This window comes from Macaca thibetana, chromosome 6 (genome assembly GCF_024542745.1).
Source record: "Macaca thibetana thibetana isolate TM-01 chromosome 6, ASM2454274v1, whole genome shotgun sequence".
Taxonomy (NCBI): domain Eukaryota; kingdom Metazoa; phylum Chordata; class Mammalia; order Primates; family Cercopithecidae; genus Macaca; species Macaca thibetana.
Window position 1 is genome coordinate 110,114,987 of NC_065583.1, and position 18,658 is coordinate 110,133,644.

The following is an 18,658-nucleotide window of genomic DNA, read 5'->3' on the forward strand; positions in this document are numbered from 1 at the left end:
TTTAGTAGGGATGGAGTTTCACCATGTTGGCCAGGCTGGTCTTGAACTCCTAACCTCAGTGATTCACCCACCTCGACCTCCCAAAGTGCTAAGTGTCATGCGCGTCTGTGTGAAGAGACCACCAAATAGGCTTTGTGTGAGCAACATGGCTGTTTATTTCACCTGGGTGCAGGCGAGCTGAGTCCGAAGAGAGTCAGTGAAGGGAGATAAGGGTGGGACCGTTTTATAGGATTTGGGTACGTAAAGGAAAATTACAGTCAAAGGGAGGTTGTTCTCTGGTGGGCAGGAGTGGGGGTTACAAGGTGCTCAGTGGGGGAGCTTTTTGAGCCAGGATGAGTCAGGAAAAGGAATCCCACAAGACAATATCATCCCTTAAGGCAAGGACCGGTCATTTTCACTTCTTTTGTGGTGGAATGTCATCAGTTAAGGTGGGGCAGGGCATTTGCACTTCTTTTGTGATTCTTCAGTTACTTAAGGCCATCTGGGAGTATATGTGCAAGTCACAGGGAATGCGATGGCTTGACTTGGGCTCAGAGGCCTGACTGTAAGTTTACAGGCGTGAGCCACCACTCCTGGCAAGTTTGGAACTTCTTTTTTTTCTCTGTCGCCCAGGCTGGAGTGCAGTGGCGCCATCTTGGCTCACTGCAAGCTCCACCTCCTGTGTACATGCCATCCTCCTGTCTCAGCCTCCCAAGTAGCTGGGACTACAGGCACCCAACACCAATTTTTAAAAATTTTTTGTAGTTTTAGTAGAGACGGGATTTCACCATGTTAAGCCAGGATGGTCTCGATCTCCTGACCTCGTGATCCACCTCCTTCGGTCTCCCAAAGTGCTGGGATTACAACCGTGAGCCACCGCACCTGGCCAAGTTTGTAATTTCTTAAGAGACTGGTTAAATGGTTGTGACCAAAATGCTGATGGTGATATGGACAGTGAAGTCCAGGCTGACAAGGTCTCAAAAGGAAACAAGTAATTTATTGGGAACTGGAACAAAAGTCACATGTTATGCCTTAGCAAATAACTTGGCTGCATTCTGTTTGTGCCCTAGGGATCTGTGGAAGTTTGAACTTAAAAATTATGACCTAGGGTATCTGGCAGAAGAAATTTCTAAGCAGCAAAGCATTCAAGATGTGGCCTGCTGCTTCTAACAGCCTGTGCTGAGATGTGGGAGCAAATGAATGATTTAAAGTTGGAACTTACATTTAAACAGGAAGCAGAGCCTAAAAGTTTGGAAAATTTGCAGCCTAGCCATGTGGTAAAAAAATAGAAAACACTTTCTCATCAAGGAATTCAAGCAGGCTGTGGAGCAACCACTTGTTGATATTTGCATAACTGAAAGGGATCCAAGTGGTAATATCCAAGACAATGGGGCAAAGGCCTCAAAGGCATTTCAGAGACCTATGGGGCAGCCCCTCCTATCATAGGCCCTGAGGCCTAGGAGGACTGAATGTTTTCCTGAGCTGGGCCCTGTGTGCACCCTCAGAACACTGCATCCAGATGGCTCCAACTCCAGCAGGGGCTCAAAGGGGCCCAGGTATAGCTTGGGCTGTTACTTTGGAGGGCATAAGCCACAGCCTTCACAGCTTCCATTAGGTGGTAAGCCTGCAGGCGCACAGAATGCAAAAATGGTGGATTCTTGGTAGCCTCTGCCTGGATTTCAGAGGATGTATGGAAAAGCCTGGGTGTCCAAACAGAAGCTTGCTGCAGGGGCAGAGCCCTCACAGAGAGCCTCTACTAGGGCAGTGTGGAGGGGAAATGTGGGGTTAAAGGCCCCATGCAGAGTCCCTACTGGGGCACTGCCTAGTGGAGCTGTGAGAAGAGGGCTACTGTTCTCCAGACTCCAGAATGGTGGAGCCACTAGCAGCTTGTACCCTGCACCTGGAAAAGCCACAGGCAATCAACTCCAGCCTGTGACAGCAGCCTCAGGGGCTGAACTCTGCAAAGCTATAGGAGCAGAGCTGCCCAAGGCCTTGGGAGCCCAATCCTCATATCAGCATGCCACATGGAGATCATTGTGGAGTTTTATGATTCAATGACTGGCATGCTGGGTTTTGAACTTGCATGGGGCCTGTAGCCCCCTTTTTTGGCAGATTTTTCCATTTTGGAATGGAAATATTTCCCCAACCCCTGAACCCTTACTGTATGTTGGAAGTAAATAATTTGTTTTTCATTTTATAGGCTCATAGGTGGAAGGGATTTGCCTTGTCTCAGATGAGACTTTGGACTTCTGAGTTAATGCTGGAATGAGTTAAGACTTTGGGGGACTGTTGGGAAGGCATGGTTGTATTTTGCAATATGAAAAGGACATAAGACTTGGGAGGGGCCAGAGGTGGAATGATATGGTTTGGATATTTGTCTCTACTCATGTTGAATTGTGTCCCCAGTGTTGGAGATGGGGCATGGTGGGAGGTGTTTGGATCATGGAGGCAAATCCCTCATAGCTTGGTGTTATCTTTGTGTTGATACCGAGTTCTCATGAGATCTGGTCATTTAAAAGTGTATGGAACCTGCCCCCCCCCCCACTGTCTCTCACTTGTTTCTGCTTTTGTCATGTGACATGTGTGCTCACCTTCCACCATGATTTTAAGTTCCTGAGGCCTCCCTAAAAGCCGAGCATATGCCAGCACCATACTTCCTGTGAAGCCTGCAGAACCGTGAGTCATCTAAACCTCTTTTCTTTATCAAAGAAAGAAAAGGAAGGAAGGGAGAGAGGGAAAGAGAAAGGGAGACAGGAAGAGATGGATGGAGGAAGGGAGAGAGGGCTTACAACCATGAGGACAGGTGCTGGGTCAATGAGGGATGACTTGGGAGTCCTTTGAAGACTGATGTAAACTAGAATAAAGGGCGTGATGAGCTTATGATTCAAAAGTATTTTGTCATAGAAGAAGTTCATTTTCTGTAAAACAACAGAGTAAATATTTTAGCTTTGTAGGCCACTGATAGTCTCTGTTGCTTTAAAAAATGTGAAAACCATTCTTAGCTTGAGGGCTGGACAGTCCAGGGCCATACTTTACTGACCCCTGCTTGAACTAAAAGCCCTTAGAAGAAGCTCTGGACAAATAATTTGCATGGAATCTTACGAGTTTTTAACATATTATGATGTTCGGTAGTTTAGGTATATTAAATGCCTGACGTACAATATTTTTACTTACAATGGGTTTTTCAGGATATAACCCTGTTGTAAGTTGAGGAGCATCTGTATATTTTTATTTTATTTTTACTTTTTTTGAAACAGAGTCTTGCTCTGTCACCCAGGCTGGAGTGCAGTGGCATGATCTCGGCTCACTGCAACCTCCGCCTCCTGGGTTCAAGCAATTCTCCTGCCTCAGCCTCCCAAGTAGCTGGGACTACAGTTGCACACCACTATGCCTGGCTATTTTTAAAAAATTTTTTTTGTATTGTTAGTAGAGACAGGATTTCACCATGTTGGCCAGGCTGGTCTTGAACTTCTGACCTCAAGTGATCTGCCCACCTTGGCCTCCCAAAGTGCTGGAATTACAGGCGTGAGCCACTGCATCCGACCAAGCATCTGTATATTAAACTTTCCCCATTCAAATTGCTGTGTGGTTTCTGTCTCCTGACTGGATTCTGATATAATGCTTAACAACCTTTCTAATTACAAAGGTATTACATATAAAATCAGACAAGCAAGAAGACTATCCATCCCACCTTCTAGTACTCTTGCCCTCCAGAGGTAGCTCCAGTTAACGTCTTAGTGCTAAACTAGATTTATTTTTGTTTTAAATAGAAAAATAATGCAGGCACTAGTAAAACAAAAAGCGATACAGAAAGGGAGAGAGTGAAAACTAAGAATGGCTTCCAGGCCCACTTCCTAGAGGTACCCACTATTAACATTTGTAGATACATCCTTCCAGAATATTTTTCCAGTTTTATTTAGGTATAATTAACAAATTAAAATTATGTATATTTCAGTTGTACAACATGGATGTTCAACATGTTTTGGTATACATATACTTTCTGATATGATAAACGGTTACCACAAGCAAGCTCATTAACATATTCAGAAATTCTTAATGTAGCTAGAAATGTAAGTGGTTTTGTTTTTTGTTTTGAGACAGGGTCTCACTCTGTTGCCCAGGCTGGAATGCAGTGGCGCCATCTCAGCTCACTGCAACCTCTGCCTCCCGGGTTCAAGCAAGTCTTGCATCTCAGCTGCCCTAGTGACTGGGACTACAGGCATGTGCCACCACACCTGGCTAGTTTTTGTATTTTTAGTAGAGATGGGGTTTCACCATGCTGGCCAGGCTGGTCTCAAATTCCTGACCTTAAATGATTCGCCCGCCTCAGCCTCCCAAAGTGCTGGGATTACAGGTGTGAGCCACTGCACTCAGTCGTAAGTGGTTTTCTAAACAAATGAGACCACACCATACATACTGTCCCTATATTTCATACTTGGGCAAGGGGAGGAGAATGGACTTCTTTCTTACTAAAAATAAAAATGAGGATAAAAGTATGGTTGTTTACCAACTTATAGTAGTATCATGAATTTAGAATGGTCTTCTGGCCATTCAGAAAACTACTTAACTGGTAGGAATGAAATTCTGGACACTGACATTGATATAGACACTCATATCAAATATAATACTATGAAATACTATGATATGGAAATAATATTATGAAATCACTAGAGATAAAATATTTTCTACCCAAGGAGAGTGGATTCATAAGAAAATTCTAAATTATAGCATATGTTGAACTCTGAAAAGCCTCTGGAATAAAGTCCAGGTCCCTAACCCCTGTTTCCTCTTTACACTGGCAGTGGATAAAGGGAAAGTAAGTTAATTCTACTGTACCAAAGCTAGTTCAATATAGAAAACAGGTTCTATAAGGCTTAAGGAATATCTCTTGACCCACAGAAGTTTCATGTGGATCCTGTGTTAAACTCGTTTCATCCATGTATGAAACCAATTCAACCATTAAGTTAGCCATTTATTATATAAATTGAACACTTCTTCCATATTGTGGCTTTTAGATAGATTGGCAGACCTGTCCCCAACCCCTTCCCTGTTGACCATGGACAATAGAGCGTTAGCCGTATCAACTTGATTGAAGGGTTTACCTTTAGCTGGGGTGGATTTTTCAGGGACCTCAAAGGTATTGGTGATGATTTATTTCTTGAGCTTGGTGGTGAGTATGCAGGACTGTTTTTTGTTTTGTTTTGTTCTGTTTTTTAGCGAGCCTTACACATTTTCTTTTGTATGCAATATTTAATAAAATAATTTTGGATAAGTTGGTTTTTAGCATTAATTGAACAACTTTTTTTACATCCTCAATGTGCCACAAGACAAATTATTGATTCAGCAGTTTTTAGCTGAATCTTTTATTTCTGAATGATTGGAGAGAACGGCAATATCCATTTCTGGAGAATAGTTAAGTACTTAGATTGAGGATGTCTTTCTTTCATGACATTAAGCAATGCAATATCATCTGCATCCAAGAGCCAACTTAACATGTTCAGTCTAATGAGGCTTGGCAGTCGTAACACACATTGACTCAAAGACTTGACTGTTGTGGCCTGAGCTTTGATACACTCTGTGAAATGCCTGCAGATGTTCAACTCCTGCAAGTTTGGCATGTTGTCCAGTGCTCGAAAGAAATTTCTGTATCCTTCCTCTGTAATCTTGTGATTGATTGAAAGATTTAAGTTCTCAAGTTTCTGGAAACCTCCATTGATTGCTACTTTGGCTACAAAAACAAAATATTTATGAAAATAGAATCATAAGGACTTCCATTTCAATAATGGTGGACTAGGTTATTTTAACCAGCCTCCTCTCCCACCACCACTACTAGTAGGAAGTGCTCAATATAATTTTGTTTTTTGAAATGCGGTCTTGCTGGGTTAATACAGGCGGGTCTCTTTTTCTTTTTCTTTTTCCCCCTTTTTTTTTTTTTTTTGAGATGGAATCTTGCTCTGTCACCCAGGCTGGAGTGCAGTGGTGCAATCTTGGCTCACTGCAACCTCTGCCTCCCAGGTTCACGCCATTCTTCTGCCTCAGCCTCCAGAGTAGCTGGGACTACAGGCGCCCACCACCATGCCAAGCTAATTTTTTGTATTTTTAGTAGAGGTGGGGTTTCACCATGTTAGCCGGGATGGTCTCGATCGCCTGACCTTGTGATCCACCTGCTTCGGCCTTCCAAAGTGCTGGGATTACAGGTGTGAGCCACTGCGCCTGGCCATCACAGGCTGGTCTCAAACTCCTGGACTCAAGTGATCCTCCTGCCTCAGCTTCCCAAGTAGCTGGGATTACAAGCACATGTCACTGTGCCCAGCTTAATGTAATATTTTAAAAATATCTCCTTAAAAAACTCAAAGAGCTGATGGGTTAATAAAGAAGCACCTGGCAAAAATATAAGGGAGAAGCAGAAACCAAAGAAGTACAGCCAAGTCTTAAAGCACCGACGCCATTGTGCTGAGAGTTCTCCATCCTGGACAAATACGAGCTTCTCTTTTGGTCTCACAGGAGGTCACATCGTGGCTACAAACCAGACTAAGTTGGCTGGTCACACTGGCTCACGCCTGTAATCCCAGCACTTTGGGAGGCCGAGGTGGGTGGATCACTTGAAGTCAGGAGTTTGAGACCAGCCTGGCCAACATGGTGAAACCCCGTCTCTACTAAAAATATAAGAATCAGCCGGATATGGTGGCGCATGCCTGTAATCTCAGCTGCTCGGGAGGCTGAGGCAGGAGAATCAGTTTGAACCTGGGAGGTAGAGGTTGCAGTGAGCCGAGATCCCACTACTGCACTCCAGCCTGGGTGACAGAGCAAGACTCCGTCTAAAAAAACAAAACAGAAAAACAGAACAAAACAAAAAAACACAAAAAAACGAAAAAGAAAAATCCAGTCTAAATTACAAGGGACTTCAGAAATTGTGGCAACTATGTCTTCCCCTTTTATAGAGAAGGGGGTGTGACATTCCTAAAGCCATGTCATCTGACTGTCTACTGCTATGCCCTATTTCTGTTGCCCAGAAGGGACCCTCCTGTTTGAGACGAAAGCCTCTGAAGGAAACGGAAGCTGGGCACACCCTGTGTTCTCAATGAACACAGGTTGACTAGACTTTGGAATGGGTACCGAGCAGAGTTTTTGTTGTTTCGTTTTGGGGTTTAAAAAAAAATTTTTTTTTTTGAGACAGGGTGTCACTTGGTTGCCTGGGCTGGAGTTGCAATGGTTCAGTTATAACTCACTGCAGCCTAGAATTTCTGGGCTCAGGCAATCCTCCCGCCTCAGCCTCCTGAGTCCTAGCTACTCAGGACTAGCCACCATGCTTGGCTAATTTTTTCAATTTTTTATGGAGATAAGGTCTTGCTATATTGCCCAATCTTGTCTCAAACTCCTGGCCTCAAGCAGTCCTTCTGTCTTGGCCTCCCAACGTGTTGGGATTACAGGCATGAGCCACTATGCCCAGCTTTGTTTTTAATTGCTAAACCTCTTTTTTTTTTTCTAACTTGGGCAAAGGTTAAGTTTGGTTTCAATCTAGAATCTATGACTGTAGCTTGACTGAGGTTAAAGAACAGAGGGACTGAGAAAATGTCTTCAGCTATGTCCTGAATAGGTATCTTCAGTAACATTCAAGAGATATTTCTCATTCCCCCACATGAAGGACACTTCTGGAGGGACTTGAAGACAGACTCAGGTCTTCCACATGCATTCCCTTCTTTCCCGTTTCAGCATAACGTCCACTTCCTATTGTGTTGTTAGCCAGTTCCGTGATGTGTCTGAATGCTGTCTCCCACAGGTAAAGTTTAAGCATTACTGACTACTGGCAAACAGTGGCCTCTCAGCTGTCCCTCAGAAGAAGCTACAGAAAAGTAAGCTTGCTTTGTTCAGTCAACAGATATTTATTGAGTTCCCACTGTGGGCCAGGCATACCCTGCTGGGTGCTGGGAAGAGAAAACACCCGCTGTCAGGAGGGAGAGGGACAGGGGTTACTGGCTCAAGAGATCTGTGTGAGAGTCAAGTTCTAAGGAAGGCTTTGACCTAATGTAGTGAGAAGAATAAAACACAAATAATTTATAGTAAATGAGGATGAGAGAGACCATAAAATTTAATGTCATTAAATTCTTCCTCATAAGGAGGAAGAAACAAGGCCTTTAAGAAAAAAGGCTGTAAGTTGTCATTGTTTTTTAGTTTTTTTTTTTTTTTAGATAACATAAAATAACAGTGCTGAGCAGTAAGAAAATGAGATGCAGCCCTTGTAACACACCCGGCAAAGCCTCTCCGTTCGGGCTTTTACTTTCCTCTCCAGTCTTTTTCTCACAACTCACTCCTGCCTTTTGCTCCAGATATTCCTTTTTTCCCCCCAAGTTCTTCAAATACATCTGGTTCTCTTTAACTCCAGGCTGTGACCTAAGTGATTACCTCTGTTTGAAATGATGTCTCAATCCCTCCTCTACCAACTATGTCTGGGTCATTCTTCCTTCAGGTCTCGACAGAAATCTCAATTCCTCAGGCCAGGCACCGCGGCTCATGCGTGGAATCCCAGCACTTTGGGAGGCTGAGGTGGGCAGATTATTTGAGGTCAGGAGTTTGAGACCAGCCTAGATAACATGACGAAACCCCGTCTCTACTAAAAATACAAAAATTAGCTGGGTGTGGTGGTGTACGCCTGTAGTCCCAGCTACTCAGGAGGCTGAGGCAGGAGAATCACTTGAACCCAGGAGGCTGAGGTTGCAGTGAGCCCAGATCCCGCCACTGCACTCCAGCCTGGGCGACAGAGCAAGACTCTGCCTCAAAAAAACAAAAGAAAAAAAAAGAGAAAAAGAAAAAGAAATCTCAGTTCCTAAAAAAGGGCTCCCCTGGTTCCAAATTAGGTTGAGTCATTCTGCTATATGCAAAAAGAGCAGAGAAAGAATGGAGGAGAAGAATCGGGCAGAAGCTATATGCATATTGGCCAAGAACTTCCCAAAACGGATAAGAGACATCAAGCACAGAGCCAATCAGTTCTAGAAACCACAAGCAGAGTAAATACAAAGAAAACCCACCAGGACACATTAGCGTGCACCTGCTGCTGTTGTCTGCTCAGGTGGCCATAACAAAATGCCCTAAAATGTCCTATCTCCAGATATAAACACATTGGGGGTTAGGGCTTCAACACATGGATTCTGGGGGGTACACAAGTTCATAGCAACTGCCACAAAAGAAAACAAAGAAAATAATCTTAAAAGCCACCAAAGGAGGGGGAAAAGATACCTCACCTTCAAGAGCACAACAAAAAGACGACAGCCGCCGAAACAAAAGATACTATGGAAGCTAGAGATGTGAGAGAGAATACGTGCCAAAAATAGAAGTCTATACTCACTGAAAAAAATATATTTCAAAAGCAAAGTAAAAGACCTTTCTAGGCTGGGCACGGTGGCTCATGCCTGTAATCCCAGCACTTTGGGAGGTCAAGGAGGGCGGATCACTTGAGGTCAGGAGTTCGAGACTAGCCTGGCCAGCATGGTGAAACCCTGTGTTTACTAAAAATACAAACACTAGCCGGGTGTGGTGGCAGGCACCTGTAATCCCAGATACTTGGGAGGCTGAGGCAGGAGAATCGCTTGAACCCAGGAGGCAGAGGTTGCAGTGACCTGAGATCGTGCCATTGCACTCCAGCCTGGGCAACAAGCGAAATGCCATCTCAAAAGAAAAAGAAAAAAAGAAAAGAAAATTCAGTGAGCAGTACATATATGATTTTTGTACTCTCCTGTGTGTGTATTCATCTTCAGTTTTAAAAAGGAGTACTTAGGAGGATATGTGACCAGGTGTCTGAAACACCAGGTGACAAGAACACAGATTTGAGGGCTTGTATATCCACAAATGGGAGACCTTTTTGTACTTCCAAATCTGACCAGAATGCACCTAAATCCAAGAAGGACACTAGGAGGGACAGTATGATAGTGAAAATGAGGAAGTGGGTTGAAAATTTCTAGAGGGACAAATGTTTATATAGACATGTTGCAGCAGAAAGCTTGGCTATACCACTGGCTTCCATGCAAGCTGAAACACTAGCTCACCAATTTCCACCACGCTGTCATCATTCAACGTCTGGAAAAATGAGAGGACTCGGAGACAATGAAGCTGCTGACACTGCTGGATGATCAGTTTGGCCACTTGATAAATTGCATCCCCAGTAGGAAGGATCAATTCTTCCAGGTTACTAAGAGAACCTAAAATGTAGGCTGTCAGAAAAGACCAAAAAGCTATTCTCTTTGTACTTTTTGTTCCTGTGCAACAGTAATCTGAAAATCATGCATGGTCTAAACATCATGCACAGTCCAGGAAACTCCATGTAGCAAAAAGGCCATTCCTCTTGCTCTCCCAGGGCAAGAGAAGGGCCGGCACATGCTTTCATCTTCCTGGCTCCTCCAGACAATTCCTCCACCACCCCCTACCAACCAATCTCTCCTGCACTGAAGTCCAGGCTGCCAGTTAAATCTCCATTTCCTCATTTAGAATGAAGCTTTTCCTGACCTGCAGTTTCCTTTCCTAGCTCTGCAATGCCTTCAGCCACCTCCTTTCCCATTCCACCTCCCACTGTCATCCTCAGTGATTCTGCACCGGCCTCCCAGCCCTAAAGCCTCACAGTCCACCACTCTTAGAACCTTCCTTTTCACTTTGACTCCTTCCTAGCATGGCACACTGTAGATCATTTGATCATTAGAAAGTTAACTTCTGAGGCCTCACGCATGGAAATATATTGATGTCCCAGGCTTATTTTCTTTCCCTGTCTCAGTTCTTGAATCAGCCAATTTTGCAAGGACCCTTGTTCCTTTAAGGAAGGACAGGATTTAGAAATCAGTATCTAGGCACTTGGTGTGTTCATTATTACTGCAGTACCTTCTAGTCTCTCCATTGACTGAACTGAGAAATATGTATGTGTGTATCTACAGACATGTGGAGATCAGTGTATATATACAGAGGTATCTATTTATGTATGTTCATAGGTTAAAAAACCATGAGGCCAGACCAATATTTCCAATTCTAATCCAATACCTCGAAGCTCGTTCTAGCCTCACCTTTCAGTATTAGTAAATTCCTTTTCCAACTGTGAGGAAATGTGGCTCTCGTTATACTCACTGTTTTGTTTCTTTGTTTGTATGTTTGTTTTTGAGATGGAGTCTTGCTCTGTCACCCAGGCTAGAGTACACTGGCCTGATCTTGGCTCACTGCAATCTCTGCCTCCCAGGTTTGAGAGATTCTCCTGCCTCAGCCTCCCAAGTAGCTGGGACTACAGGCATGTGCCCCCACGCCCAGCAAATTTTTGTATTTTTTAGTAGAGACGGGGTTTCACCATGTTGGCCAGGCTAGTCTTGAACTCCTGACCTCAGGTGATCCACCCACTTCGGCCTCCCAAAGTGCTGGGATTACAGGCATGAGCCACTGCACCTGGCTATACTCACAGTATTATTTGCTTAATCAACCTGTGATGTATGCCAGCCATCCCCTTGGCCCTGATCCTACCTCTGCCATCTCAGCCCCCACCCACCTAGCTACCTCCAAAGGAAGGGAAGAGAAGAGGAGGATCCTGGCAATCTTTATGCACGCTTATGTTTGAGAAGCACTTTGAATAGCACAGCTCTACAGTTCCTATCTCCACTGCCTCACTTTATTTTTTTTTTCCTGTTAGAATATTTTCGATGAGCATACATTACTTTCATAATCATTTTTTAAAAATCAGAAAGTATTTAAATTCTATAGCTATCATTTTATGAAACATAGGGTTTCACATATTGAGTTTTCTTAACCTTAAAAGATAGATTTTTACTTATATTCTAGTAACCTTTGAAACTATGAGGTCTTATATTTGGAACAGATACCTGACAATGAAATTGCATAGTGCTATAATGACCAAATATGTACTCTAAGAAGTCATTCTGCTTTGAATGAGATCAAGTCTGGAGGTAAAACTATAGTGAAGGCATTTGGTGGGTGGAAATTGAGCATCACTATCGCTTCGTTCTAGTAAGCAAGGGTAGCTAATACGTATCTTACTTCCTTGTGGCTAACTAAAAATAGGAGAAAAAGGATTCTGGGCAGAAAGAGAATAAGAGTACGTAAAAAGCACTATTTTGTAAACATACCAAATTTTTCCGATGTTTCCTCATCAGGAAAGTGCTGGCCTGCAAGATTTAATATCTTCAGAGAAATAAAATTTGGCAAAATGGCAACTATGAAAGGGAAAATAAAAATTTAGTTATGTCCGCTACATCTCTCACAGCAAAGCGTAACATCTTTAAAATGAAGAAATTAGAAATTAATGTAATAATTCGGATTGAATTCATATGACTAAGTAGATAAAACAAATTTTTGCTCAGAAAATAATTCTGATAACTAGAAATGTCATTAAAATTCTAGAAATTTCAAATCCAACTGAACTTAAAGGTAAAAAAGAAAATTCTGGAAACACATATACTTTATTATTTAAGAAACAATTTTTCTCTTTTTTTCTTTCTTTTTTTAAAGAGACAAGGTCTCTGTCACCAAGGCTGGAATGCACTGGTACCATCACAGCTCGCTGCAACCTCAACCTTCTGGGCTCAAGGAATCTTCCTGCCTTCTTCCCTGGTAGCTGGGATTACAGGTACCACTGTGCCCAACTGATTTTTTAAAAACTTTTCAGAGATGGAGGACTTGTTATGTTGCCCAGACTGGTCTCAAACCCCTGACCTCAAGCGAGCCTCCTGCCTCAGCTTCCCAAAGTGCTGGGATTACAGGCATGAGTCACCACACCCAGCCTCAAAATATGGCTCTTTTTAAAGAGTGGTTAATATGACTCTGTGTCCATAGAAACATCTTTTTTTTTTTTTTTTTTTTTTTTTTTTTTGTGAGACAGTCTCGCTCTGTCGCCCAGGCTAGAGTGCAGTGGCCAGATCTCAGCTCACTGCAAGCTCCGCCTCCCGGGTTTATGCCATTCTCCTGCCTCAGCCTCCCGAGCAGCTGGGACTACAGGCGCCCGCCACCTCGCTCGGCTAGTTTTTTTTTTTTTTTTTTTTTTTTTTTTTTTTTTTTTTGAGACGGAGTCTTGCTCTGTCACCCAGGCTGGAGTGCAGTGGCCGGATCTCAGCTCACTGCAAGCTCCGCCTCCCGGGTTTACGCCATTCTCCTGCCTCAGCCTCCCGAGTAGCTGGGACTACAGGCGCCCGCCACCTCGCCCGGCTAGTTTTTTTGTATTTTTTAGTAGAGACGGGGTTTCACCGTGTTAGCCGGGATCGTCTCTCGATCTCCTGACCTCGTGATCCGCCCATCTCGGCCTCCCAAAGTGCTGGGATTACAGGCTTGAGCCACCGTGCCCGGCTTTTTTTTTTTGTATTTTTTAGTAGAGACGGGGTTTCACCGTGTTAGCCAGGATGGTCTCGATCTCTTGACCTCGTGATCCGCCCGTCTCGGCCTCCCAAAGTGCTGGGATTACAGGCTTGAGCCACCGCGCCTGGCAGAAACATCTTAAACCACAATTGTAATATTATAACTCTTACCAAATGGGACGGCTTCAAAAAATGAACCCGAAAACTTAATTTCTGTGAGTTTCTTACAGGAAGCAAGTACAGTCATGAGAGACTCAAAATCCGAAAAGGAGTTACACTTCAGATGGAAAACATGAAGGTTTGGAGAATTTTGAATCAATTTTACTGTAAAAGATCAAGGATTTTCAGAAATTAGAAAATACTGCAAATTTCTATCAAAATTAGCCAAGTAGTTTATTATTTTGTTTCAATAATACTGAATTAAAACCAGCTACCACGATGTCATGATCTAAGAATCAGGTCACTGGACTTGGGTTCAGGTTCTGCAACTAACAACTGATGTGAATTTTGACACATTATTGACCCTCTCTGGATAACAGTTTTCTCTTCTATAAAATACAGGCATTGACTCAGTAGCATCACCTTCAGCTTTAACATCTAATAACTCTAAGTTTGTACGTGACATTTGCACAATAAGAATACTGTACAAAGAGGCCAGGTGCGGTGGCTCACACCTGTAATCCCAGCACTTTGGGAGGCCGAGGCGGGTGGATCACCTGAGCTCAGGAGTTCAAGACCAGCCTGACCAACATGGTGAAACCCTGTCTCTACTAAAAATACAAACATTTGCCGGGCGTGGGTGGCAGGCGCCTGTAATCCCAACTACTCAGGAGGCTGAGGTAGGAGAATCACTTGAACCCAGGAGGCAGAGGTTGCAGTGAGCCGAGATCGCGCCACCAAACTCCAGCCTGGGCAACAGAGCAAGACTGCATCTCAATTAAAAAAAAAAAAAAAAAAGAATACTACACAAAGAATACTGTAATCCTAGCACTTTGGGAGGCCGAGGCGGGCAGATCACCTGAGGTCAGGAGTTTGAGACTGGCCTGGCCAACATGGTGAAACCCCGTCTCTACTAAAAATATTAAAAAATTAGCCAGGCTTGGTGGTTGATGCCTGTAATCCCAGCTACTTGGGAGACTGAGGCAGGAGAATTGCTTGAACCCAGGAAACGGAGGTTGCAGTGAGCCAACACGGTGCCACTGCACTCTAGCCTGGGCGACAGAGTGAGACTCTATCTCAAAAAAAAAAAAAAAAAGAAAAAGAAACATAAAAGGAATGACAACTCTGAAGCAAAACCTCAATTTGTTGCAAAAATTGCTGACAAATATAACTACCACCTCCAGCTTCGATGTGTATACGTACACACACACACACACACACACACACACACACACACACACAAGTTTCGCTGTTGTTCCCCAGGCTAGAGTACGATGTTGCAATCTCGGCTCACACTGCAATCTCTGCCTCCCTGGTTCAGGCAATTCTCCTGCCTCAGCCTCTCAAGTAGCTGGGATTAGAGGCATATGCCACCATGCCAGCTAATTTTTGCATTTTTAGTAGAGACAGGGTTTCACCATGTTGCTCAGGCTGGTCTCAAACTCCTGACTTCAAGTGATCTGCCCTTCTTGGTCTCCTAAAGTGGTGGGATTACAGGCGTGAGCCATCATACCCGGCCTATATTAGGGATTAAGAAACTCAGATTTTAGAGTCAATATTCCTCTATTTGAGTCACAGATCTACATTTCCTTAGCTGGATATTACAAATTACTTAATCTCTTTATGTCTCAGTTTTCCCAGCTACAAAAGAGCATTAGTAATAGTACTTTACTTCATAGAGTGAGTTATGAAGACTGAGTTAATATTTGTGAAGTGCTTAGGACACTTCCTAGTGTGTAGTAAAGGCTCAGTAATTACAAATAGCGCTCTGCTTTCTTAATGAGAAAGAGTGCTATTCCTCACAATTTACCATGGATACAGGCTACACCCTTAGAACCACAGAAACTTTAACTCTTAAGTAAATTATTGGCCAAGTAGCTTTTCCAACCGATGTAAAAAACAAGCATATTAAAGTGCCATCCTTACCTAGTTTGGAAGGATCACAGTCAGCTGAAATTTGAATCAATAATTTCTCCATATGATGGAAGTTTGGAAATTCTTCAGGAATGACTGAAAAAACATTTATGTTGCCCTTCAGATCCACTGACAGTTCTTTCAGGCACAGGAACTTATCCAGATTAGGAAAGATTTGGTCTGGAAAACAGCACACAGTTTCCCATTATTAATCTAAAGAGTTCTGAATGGACATTTTAAAACTGTCATTTTGATTCATCCAGCTATTTTCACATGCAAACCTTCCACATACCATAAAACATTTTTTTTACAGAGTACACATATGGAGATATTGCTGTTTGCAGCATTTACTGATTACGTACTGTGTGGGAAGCCCTGTGCTACTCTTTAGACTCACAGAAATATAGCATTTCGGCCAGGCGTGGTGGCTCACGCCTGTAATCCCAGCACTTTCGGAGGCTGAGGTGGGCAGGTGATGAGGTCAGGAGTTCGAGACCAGTCTGGCCAACATAGTGAAATCCTGTCTCTACTAAAAATACAAAAAAAAATTAGCTGGGTGTGGTGGTGTGCATCTGTAATCCCAGCTACTCAGGAGGCTGAGGCAGAAGAATTCACGTAAACCTGGGAGACGGAGGTTGCAATATCTAGACAATAGGCAAATTCATAGAGACAGAAAACAGAAGAGAAGTTATCAGGGGCTGGTGGGAGGGAAGATTTTTTAATTTTTATTATTATTATTTTTTGAGATGGAGCCTCACTAGGTAGCCCAAGCTGGAGTGCAGTGGCGTGATCTGGGCTCACTGCAACCTCCGCCTCCCAGGCTTAAGTGATTCTCATGCCTCAGCCTCCGAGTAGCTGGAACTACAGGTACATGCCACCACGCCAAGCTAATTTTTTGTATTTTAGTAGAGACGTGGTCTCTAACTCCTGAGCTCAGGTGATCCACCCTCCTCAACCTCCCAAAGTGCTGGGATTACAGGCGTGAGCCACCGCACCCGGCCCGGAGATTTATTGTTTAATGGGTAGAGTGTGGGATGATGAAAAGGTTCTGGAGATGGATAGTGGTGATGGTTGTACAACATAGTGAATGCACTTAATGCCACCAAGTTGTACACTTAAAATGATTAAAATGTAAGTTTTGTTACATGTATTTTACCATAAGAAAAAAGTACTTGAAAAAAGATGAAAAATTTTCTAAATTTGGTAAATGTCAACCCACACATCCCAAGAAAGTTCAGTGTACCTCAAGCAAGATATATAAAAAGCAAAGCACACCTAGGCAGGTAACAGTCAAACTGCTTAAGACCAAAGCAATACTAGCAACAATTAGAAAATGAAAAAATATTTTTAATGACATTTACAATACATTCAAAAGATATGAGTATCTAGGAATAAATTTAATGAAAGATGGGTAGAGTCTACACTGAAAACTATCAAATAGTGCTTAGAGGAGTTAAGACACAAATAGGTGAAGATCTTATTTCCCATTAATTTATTTATGTCCCAGGGACTATAGGTCTTTCTTCCTTTAGGCAGCTAGGGTGAAGGTAATTTCTAAGCATCATCTCACATATAGCTAATTCTTTAGTAATAACAAATAATTCATGTCTTTATTAAGAGCCTTCAGTAATTTATTTATTTTTGAGACAGTCTCACTCTGTCGCCCAAGCTGGAGTGCAGTGACACAATCTCGGCTCACTGCAAGCTTCGCCTCCCGGGTTCACGCCATTCTCCTGCCTCAGCCTCCCGAGTAGCTGGGACTACAGGTGCCCACCACCACGCCCGGCTAATGTTTTTGTATTTTTAGTAGAGACGGGGTTTCACTGTGTTATCCAGGGTGGTCTCGATCTCCTAACTTGTGATCCGCCCGCCTCGGCCTCCCAAAGTGCTGGGATTATAGGCATGAGCCACGGCACCCGGCCCCTTCAATAATTTAATGTAAATATTTTATTCATTTTATCTAAGTTATTTGAAAACCATTCAGTTATTCAGGGACTTTTCACTAATTCATGCTACTGTCAAAAAAACATTAGTGAAGGTTTATTTTATATCTATTCTGTCAATGAGCATTCATGCTTTCATGGCGTCAGAAGTTTTCAACCACTTAAAGTAAGAAAAAGAAATTACACATCAGAATAGTCATCCAAAATATATACAGGTATACCTTGTGACTGGATTGTCCCTGAGATTTCAAGAGATTCCAGGGAAGGCAGGGTGAGAAGCATTTCCTCTTCGGCTGCGCTGAGTTCCAATTTGCTTATGGAGCACTTGGTGACAGAGGCCTTAGACAGCTCAAGAGCTGGGCGGATGCTTTCAATAAAGCCTCCGCTGTGGTTTAAATGGAGTTCGATGCGCTGTGAAGCTGAGAAAACTGTCATTAGAATCTCGAGCATCTCCTGGTCTACAGCATCAATATTATTCACATGGACTTCCAGACAAGGAATCTTGTACTGCTTTGGAGAAAGTTTCCAATAGCCAGTACTAAGGTCTGGTGGTGCTGTGCGCTGGATAGCCATATAGCTCTTTACGTTATCCTCTTTTTCAGCTAAATTTTGCTCCCATTCATTCATAGGTTCAAAGGCAGAAGCATAGTCCTGATCTATAGTTGGTGCCTGTGATTTGTCCAAACATGCTTCCAGGACTGAAAAATCGAATCTGGGTGATGTCTTCTTGCCATTTATCGAGACGTGGATGCTCCTCAGCAATGACAAGCTTTCTGGGTGGTCGAAAAAGTACTGTAAGTTAAGTACTTTCAAAGTCAGTGTTCTCCCTTGAAGGAATTGCAAAACAAATGGAGAACACGCAGCAACAGTGTTGCTTTGATAAGCAATTTGCAGGGCAAGAACCAGTAAATATTCTGAAACCATTGAAAAGTAAGCTTGTGGACAAATTTGCCACAATCCCCTAATTAACTGCATCTTCAGTGAAATTTCTGGCTGGTGCTTTAAGTAGTCATCATTTTCAGATATATTCTCCAATGACTCTTTTTTATCCACTAAATGGAGCAAATGAGACACAATTTTGGGCCCTGCTTTTGTTGAAGGGAGGCTGGAGACATAGTTCAAAAAATTGTTGTAGGCGCTTACAGTCATCATGGGTGAGTTGATTTGTGTCAAATAATACAGTCCCAAATCTTGATGTTCCTGCCTATCTGAATCCAGGAGTTCTATCAGCCTCATCCCCGCAAGAAATTCTTGGAAGGCAGGACTTAAAAACTGGTAGGATGGTCTTAGTCTCTGGGCTGTAAATTTGCTCATCAAGCACATGGTTAGATCTTC

At 43.1% G+C, this 18,658-nt stretch overlaps 1 protein-coding gene across 1 annotated transcript in view; it reads right to left on the reverse strand.

Annotated features, from left to right (window-relative positions):
* Window positions 1–3,386: 3,386 nt before the first annotated feature.
* The window catches only part of NAIP (NLR family apoptosis inhibitory protein), a 51,372-nt gene continuing 36,100 nt past the window's right edge, over window positions 3,387–18,658 (reverse strand). The window contains 6 exon segments of the mRNA XM_050793534.1: window positions 3,387–5,707; window positions 10,020–10,184; window positions 12,087–12,173; window positions 13,479–13,631; window positions 15,393–15,560; window positions 17,545–18,658. Coding sequence (XP_050649491.1) covers window positions 5,343–5,707; window positions 10,020–10,184; window positions 12,087–12,173; window positions 13,479–13,631; window positions 15,393–15,560; window positions 17,545–18,658 — 2,052 coding nt within the window. The 3' untranslated portion in view covers window positions 3,387–5,342.